This window comes from Etheostoma spectabile, unplaced genomic scaffold, assembly GCF_008692095.1.
Source record: "Etheostoma spectabile isolate EspeVRDwgs_2016 unplaced genomic scaffold, UIUC_Espe_1.0 scaffold00016408, whole genome shotgun sequence".
NCBI lineage: Eukaryota > Metazoa > Chordata > Actinopteri > Perciformes > Percidae > Etheostoma > Etheostoma spectabile.
This window is the reverse complement of record NW_022604096.1, coordinates 1-8,255: the sequence shown is the minus strand read 5'-3', so window position 1 is coordinate 8,255 and position 8,255 is coordinate 1. Positions and strand designations below refer to the sequence as shown.

At 51.8% G+C, this 8,255-nt stretch overlaps 1 protein-coding gene across 1 annotated transcript; it reads right to left on the bottom strand.

Moving 5' to 3' along the window:
• Positions 1 to 709: 709 nt before the first annotated feature.
• LOC116679510 (sarcolemmal membrane-associated protein) lies at positions 710 to 8,245 on the bottom strand. Its single transcript, XM_032509172.1, has 8 exons — positions 8,106 to 8,245; positions 7,192 to 7,357; positions 6,925 to 7,110; positions 6,700 to 6,774; positions 6,045 to 6,566; positions 5,547 to 5,776; positions 5,162 to 5,296; positions 710 to 867 (listed from the first exon to the last, which is right to left on the bottom strand). The coding sequence occupies exons 2-8, from the start codon at positions 7,313 to 7,315 to the stop codon at positions 778 to 780; spliced, it is 1,362 nt and encodes a 453-aa protein (XP_032365063.1). The 5' UTR covers positions 7,316 to 7,357; positions 8,106 to 8,245; the 3' UTR covers positions 710 to 777.
• Between the last annotated feature and the right edge of the window lie 10 nt (positions 8,246 to 8,255).

Below are 8,255 nucleotides of genomic sequence, written 5' to 3'. Positions count from 1 at the left end.
GGATATTTCACCGATACAATAACATGTTCTCTTACAGAAATACCAAATAAACACAGAAATACACAGAAATACACAGAAATACACAGAAATACACAGATAATATCATCTAACCAGCTGGAAAAGTGTTTTCTTACTGCTGTAATATAATAATACTACACTGTTGGTACTATACACATAAAACACAGACATTAGAAATGCATCTGTAAAGTATATAATATATATATATATATATATACACACACACACCACACACAACACACACACACACACACACACACACACACACCACCACACAACACACACACACACACACAAGCATATTTTGAGTTATTTAGGTCATTACAGACCTGGTTTTTCATTTAAGTTTTCAGTCAGAGCAGAAAGCAGACAGACGAAGTCCAGCTGGACCCCTGGACCCCGATGCTGGACCCCTGGACCCCGATGCTGGACCCCTGGACCCCTGGACCCCGACGCTGGACCCCTGGACCCCGACGCTGGACCCCTGGACCCCTGGACCCCGACGCTGGACCCCTGTACCCTTGGACCCCTGGACCCCAATGCTGGACCCCTGGACCCCTATGCTGGACCCCTGGACCCCGACGCTGGACCTTCTGCAGGAAGAGATTCCAGTCTTTGCAGACAACTACGTGTTCTATCGTCTAAAAAAATCGTATTCCCTCCAGAATCTGGGACGTCTGTGTCCTTCGGGTGGAAGGGGGGGGGGGGGGGGGGGGGGGGGCGCAATCCCAGAGTGATGTCACCCTTCCTGTGTAGTCCTCAGGCCCGGGTCAAACTGGGGACGACCAGAACTACAATGGCTGCCACGGCAACAACCGCCACCGCCAGATTCCAGCCGTCAGCGTCGCTCTGCAGAGAAACACAGAATCCTGTATCTGAAGTCTCTTTATATAGACCTTAGTGGTCCCTAATCCTGGATCTGAAGTCTCTTTATATAGACCTTAGTGGTCCCCTAATACTGGATCTGGAGTCTCTTTATATAGACCTTAGTGGTCCCTAATACTGGATCTGGAGTCTCTTTTATATAGACCTTAGTGGTCCCCTAATACTGTATCTGAAGTCTCTTTATATAGACCTTAGTGGTCCCTAATACTGTATCTGAAGTCTCTTTATATAGACCTTAGTGGTCCCTAATACTGTATCTGAAGTCTCTTTATATAGACCTTAGTGGTCCCTAATACTGTATCTGAAGTCTCTTTATATAGACCTTAGTGGTCCCTAATACTGTATCTGAAGTCTCTTTATATAGACCTTAGTGGTCCCTAATACTGTATCTGAAGTCTCTTTATATAGACCTTAGTGGTCCCTAATACTGGATCTGGAGTCTCTTTATATAGACCTTAGTGGTCCCTAATACTGTATCTGAAGTCTCTTTATATAGACCTTAGTGGTCCCCTAATACTGTATCTGAAGTCTCTTTTATATAGACCTTAGTGGTCCCTAATACTGTATCTGAAGTCTCTTTATATAGACCTTAGTGGTCCCTAATACTGTATCTGAAGTCTCTTTATATAGACCTTAGTGGTCCCCTAATACTGTATCTGAAGTCTCTTTTATATAGACCTTAGTGGTCCCCTAATACTGTATCTGAAGTCTCTTTATATAGACCTTAGTGGTCCCCTAATACTGGATCTGGAGTCTCTTTATATAGACCTTAGTGGTCCCCTAATACTGGATCTGAAGTCTCTTTATATAGACCTTAGTGGTCCCTTAATACTGGATCTGGAGTCTCTTTATATAGACCTTAGTGGTCCCTAATACTGGTCTCTTTATATAGACCTTAGTGGTCCCCTAATACTGTATCTGAAGTCTCTTTATATAGACCTTAGTGGTCCCTAATACTGGATCTGAAGTCTCTTTATATAGACCTTAGTGGTCCCTAATACTGTATCTGAGGTCTCTCCATACCTGGTCCCCTCTACAGCGCCAGTCCTCCAACCAGCACCAAACCAAGGCCACTATAACAACCATTCCTATGAAGGGGATGGAGAGGGGGGCTCACACGCACCAGGGTACTGCTGGGAAAAGACAAGGGAGGAGTGGGGGGGTGGGGGGGGGGAGGGGGTGCATGGAGAGGAATAAAACCATAAAATAATCAGAATATTAAAGTCACAACGTGTCGGGAGGAAAACAGAAGAGGAGCAGGAGGACCTGCAGGACGGAGGAGATACAACGATGGATAGAAGAAGAGAAGAGGAGCAGGAGGACCTGCAGGACGGATGAGATACAGCGATGGATAGAAGAAGAGAAGAGGAGCAGGAGGACCTGCAGGACGGATGAGATACAACGATGGATAGAAGAAGAGAAGAGGAGCAGGAGGACCTGCAGGACGGATGAGATACAACGATGGATAGAAGAAGAGAAGAGGAGCAGGAGGACCTGCAGGACGGATGGGATACAGCGATGGATAGAAGAAGAGAAGAGGAGCAGGAGGACCTGCAGGACGGAGGAGATACAACGATGGATAGAAGAAGAGAAGAGGAGCAGGAGGACCTGCAGGACGGATGAGATACAACGATGGATAGAAGAAGAGAAGAGGAGCAGGAGGACCTGCAGGACGGATGGGATACAGCGATGGATAGAAGAAGAGAAGAGGAGCAGGAGGACCTGCAGGACGGATGAGATACAACGATGGATAGAAGAAGAGAGGAGGAGCAGGAGGACCTGCAGGACGGATGAGATACAACGATGGATAGAAGAAGAGAAGAGGAGCAGGAGGACCTGCAGGACGGAGGAGATACAGCGATGGATAGAAGAAGAGAAGAGGAGCAGGAGGACCTGCAGGACGGATGAGATACAGCGATGGATAGAAGAAGAGAAGAGGAGCAGGAGGACCTGCAGGACGGAGGAGATACAGCGATGGATAGAAGAAGAGAAGAGGAGCAGGAGGACCTGCAGGACGGATGAGAGACAACGATGAATAGAAGAAGAGAGGAGGAGCAGGAGGACCTGCAGGAGGACGGATGAGATCCAACGATGGATAGAAGAAGAGAAGAGGAGCAGGAGGACCTGCAGGACGGATGGGATACAACGATGGATAGAAGAAGAGAGGAGGAGCAGGAGGACCTGCAGGACGGATGAGATACAACGATGGATAGAAGAAGAGAAGAGGAGCAGGAGGACCTGCAGGACGGATGGATCCAACGATGGATAGAAGAAAGAGAGAGCAGGAGGACCTGCAGGACGGAGGAGATACAGCGATGGATAGAAGAAGAGAAGAGGAGCAGGAGGACCTGCAGGACGGATGAGATACAGCGATGGATAGAAGAAGAGAAGCGGAGCAGGAGACCTGCAGGACGGAGGAGATACAGCGATGGATAGAAGAAGAGAAGAGAGCAGGAGGACCTGCAGACGGATGGGATACAGCGATGGATAGAGAAGAGAAGAGGAGCAGGAGGACCTGCAGGACGGATAGAATACAGCGATGGATAGAAGAAGAGAAGAGGAGCAGGAGGACCTGCAGGACGGATGAGATACAACGATGGATAGAGAAGAGAAGAGGAGCAGGAGGACCTGCAGGACGGATGAGATACAACGATGGATAGAAGAAGAGAAGAGAGCAGGAGGACCTGCAGGACGGATGGGATACAGCGATGGATAGAAGAAGAGAAAGGAGCAGGAGGACCTGCAGGACGGAGGAGATACAACGATGGATAGAAAGAGAAGAGGAGCAGGAGGCCTGCAGGACGGATGAGATACAGCGATGAATAGAAGAAGAGAAGAGGAGCAGGAGGACCTGCAGGACGGATGAGATACAACGATGGATAGAAGAAGAGAGGAGGAGCAGGAGGACCTGCAGGAGGACGGATGAGATCCAACGATGGATAAAGAAGAGAAGAGGAGCAGGAGGACCTGCAGGACAGATGAGATACAACGATGGATAGAAGAAGAGAAGAGGAGCAGGAGGACCTGCAGGACGGATGAGATACAACGATGGATAGAAGAAGAGAAGAGGAGCAGGAGGACCTGCAGGACGGATGGGATACAGCGATGGATAGAAGAAGAGAAGAGGAGCAGGAGGACCTGCAGGACGGATGAGATACAACGATGGATAGAAGAAGAGAGGAGGAGCAGAGGACCTGCAGGACGGATGAGATACAACGATGGATAGAAAAGAGAAGGAGCAGGAGGACCTGCAGGACGGAGGAGATACAGCGATGGATAGAAGAAGAGAAGAGGAGCAGGAGGACCTGCAGGACGGATGAGATACAGCGATGGATAGAAGAAGAGAAGAGGAGCAGGAGGACCTGCAGGACGGAGGAGATACAGCGATGGATAGAAGAAGAGAAGAGGAGCAGGAGGACCTGCAGGACGGATGAGAGACAACGATGAATAGAAGAAGAGAGGAGGAGCAGGAGGACCTGCAGGAGGACGGATGAGATCCAACGATGGATAGAAGAAGAGAAGAGGAGCAGGAGGACCTGCAGGACGGATGGGATACAACGATGGATAGAAGAAGAGAGGAGGAGCAGGAGGACCTGCAGGACGGATGAGATACAACGATGGATAGAAGAAGAGAAGAGGAGCAGGAGGACCTGCAGGACGGATGAGATCCAACGATGGATAGAAGAAGAGAGGAGGAGCAGGAGGAGCAGGAGGACCTGCAGGACGGATGAGATCCAACGATGGATAGAAGAAGAGAGGAGGAGCAGGAGGAGCAGGAGGACCTGCAGGACGGATGAGATCCAACGATGGATAGAAGAAGAGAGGAGGAGCAGGAGGAGCAGGAGGACCTGCAGGACGGATGGGATACAACGATGTTGAAGAGATGGAACGTGAGGATGAACGGAGGCAGCAGCGAATAATAAAGACGTTAAAGACAAGATGGAAAGCTTCTGCAGTAAAAACATCTCCATCTTCTCGTTAAGATCTTTACAATGGACTCCACCTGCAGCACTGCAGAGTGGGGAAACTACAACTATGGAGGAAACTACAACTATGGAGGAAACTACAACTATGGAGGACAAGTGATTGAAATAATAAGAGGAGCAAAGGTGGGAACAAGTCTCTGTTTAAGTCCCATGTTGAGAGCATGTTCAGTTGCACCTGCGACTTCCTGCCCCTCCCCCCCTCCTCACCTGCGACTCCCCTCCACCTTCGGCTTCCTGCCCCCCCTCACCTGTGACATCCTGCCCCCCCTCACCTGCGGCTTCCTGCCCACCACTTCCTGTAGCTGGGCCTTGCAGCGCTGCAGCTCCTGTTGGAGCCCCGCCCCCTCCCGCTGGGCGCCGTCGTACCGCCGCTGCAGGTCGGCCAGCTCCCCCCTCAGCCCGTCACACTGAGAGAGAGACAGACAGGTTAGGGGGGGGACATGGGGGGGAGGTCCCCCTTCAGGCCGTCGCACTGAGAGAGAGACAGACAGGTTAGGGGGGGGACATGGGGGGGAGGTCCCCCCTCAGGCCCTCACACTGAGAGAGAGACAGGTTAGGGAGGATGGATGATGGAGATGTTGGAGCAATGGTTTATGGATGGAGTCCTGCTTCACTGTAATTGGGGGTCTATGATCCTGTTGCCCCCCCATTCGGTACCTCCATCTGGACTCTGTGAGCCGTCTCCTCGGCCCGTCTCAGCTGGACCTTCAGATCGTGGTCCTCCGAGGGTCGGGGCGTGGGGGGGTCGCGGTCCTCCGAGGGTCGGGCCCGGCGTCCCCCGTCTCCGGACTTAGACAGAGTGATGTAAGAGTCCTGCTGACGCCGGGGGTCTGGGACCACCAGGTCTGGGACCGCCAGGTACGCGTCGCCACACCTGTCAGACGCGTCTGGTGAAGAAGGACGAGTTGTTTACGTGTTTTTAGGCGTTTTGTAGTTTTTGTTAAAGTTTTAAGTTCCTGTAACATGTCCCTGCAGCGGACTAGTGTCCCATGTCCAGACCCTCCTCCACAGCTCTGCAGAGGAAGGTCTGGAGTCCTGGATGGGAGAACAACCTGCTCTGGGTTATTGGCATTTCTCTAAACCAATCAGAATCATTGTGGGCGGGGCTAAGGTTAGAGGTTAGAACGCCAAGACAGAGGACGGGGACAGACTGACCTGTCTTGTGTCTCTCCTCGCTGTCCTCGTCTCTCAGCGTGCTGGAGTCCAGCTCGTCCTGTAGACGCTGCAGCGTGTCCTCCGGCGTGGTGCCGTGGAGACGCTGCAGCGCGACCTCCGGCGTGGCGCCGTGGAGATGCTGCAGCGCGACCTCCGGCGTGGTGCCGTGGAGACGCTGCAGCGCGACCTCCGGCGTGGTGCCGTGGAGATGCTGCAGCGCGACCTCCGGCGTGGTGCCGTGGAGATGCTGCAGCGCGACCTCCGGCGTGGTGCCGTGGAGACGCTGCAGCGCGACCTCCGGCGTGGTGCCGTGGAGACGCTGCAGCGCGACGTGGAGACGCTGCAGCTCCTCCTGCAGCGCGGCGATGTGGTCCTCCCGCTCGGCCGCCGCCTCCTCGGCCGCCGCCTGCAGCAGCAGAACCTCCTCCTGGGCCTCCTGCAGGTCCTCGTGCACCTCCTGCAGCTCGCGGTCCTTCTCCTCCTGCAGCGCGCCCATGTCCTCCTGCAGCGCCCGCAGCGCCGCTGCACCCCCAACAACAACAAGCACCCGCCGTTATTATCATTATTATTATTAACTATTCATATATATTAATGAAGAGCAGCGGGTTTCTCCAGACCAGCGGTCCAGGGAGGGACGTGGGCTGTGAGCCGTCACCTTGCAGACCCTGGATCTGTCTGGTGAAGGTCTCGGCCTGGTGGGCGCTCGCCAGCCGCTCGTCCTCCAGCAGACCTGAGACCAGAGACAGCGTCATCCTCCGCTCTCATACCCAGATTATCTTTAATAATATTTATTATATCACTCTCCACCATCACAGCTCTATGGAACTATGAAGACCAGATCTTTATTTCTAATGATATTTAAATACTTCATGTCTCTGACCCTGCGTCTCCAGGAGACCGTCTTCGTGTCTTTGGGAAACCTCTCTGGTCTCGTCCAGCTGGAGCAGCAGCTGCAGCACCTGGGCTCTCAGGTACTCCTCTTCCTCTTCCTCTTCCTCCTCTTCCTCCGTCTCTTCGGCCGGCAGAGTTCCTGCCAACGTGATGGTCTTCATCTCGGGCCGCTCGTCTTCCTCGGGCCGAGAGATCAACGTCAGTTAATCATCGTATTAGAAACTTAAATATCAGAAATGTTATTGCCACCACTGACCGGACGGATCCAGGACCTCCTCCAGGACCTCCTCCAGGACCTCCTCCGGGACCTCCTCTGGGACCTCCTCCGGGACCTCCTCTGGGACCTCCTCCGGGACGGGGGGCAGCCGCAGCCCGTCCATGATCCCGGCCGATGGATGGACGGAGGGAGAGCTGTGAGAGAGCTGCAGGTTTGAGGACACAGATTTATATTCTCACCAGCACTCTCTAAATGCCTCAATTACCCATGAGCCTCAGCTTCTGTTGCTATGGAGACGCAGCCAGCCAGTTTCTCGACAGCTCACCTTTACCTTGGAAGTCAGGACTGTGTGTACGACACCAAAAACACAGAAGTTAGTGCAGCTTTCACGTAGCAGCCATTTTGTAATATTAGTTTAGGAGTAAGATCGTTTTAGTTTAACATGAAACAGCCTCAAATCACCATCACCAAACACACCAGACTCCATGTAAATAATCACTACTTTTAGCGTGTATAGAGCAGCATATCTCCACCAGACTCCATGTAAATAATCACTACTTTTAGTGTGTATAGAGCAGCATATCTCCACCAGACTCCATGTAAATAATCACTACTTTTAGCGTGTATAGAGCAGCATATCTCCACCAGACTCCATGTAAAAAATCACTACTTTTAGTGTGTATAGAGCAGCAGATCTCCACCAGACTCATGTAAATAACACTACTTTTAGTGTGTATAGAGCAGCATATCTCCACCAGACTCCATGTAAATAATCACTACTTTTAGTGTGTATAGAGCAGCATATCTCCACCAGACTCCATGTAAATAATCACTACTTTTAGCGTGTATGGAGCATGATATCTCCACCAGACTCCATGTAAATAATCACTACTTTTAGCGTGTATGGAGCAGGACTGTCCCTTAAAGATGGGACTGGCGTCTCAGTGTCTTACCTTGGTGTCTGTCCTCTGGTGTCCGTCCTTCCTGTGGACGTTTTAAGACGACGATGCTCCAGATACAGAGAAGAAGAAAAGAGACGGAGACGCTGCAGCTCTGACGTCGCTGATATCATCTGCTGTGATGCAGAGTCACGTCACACACAC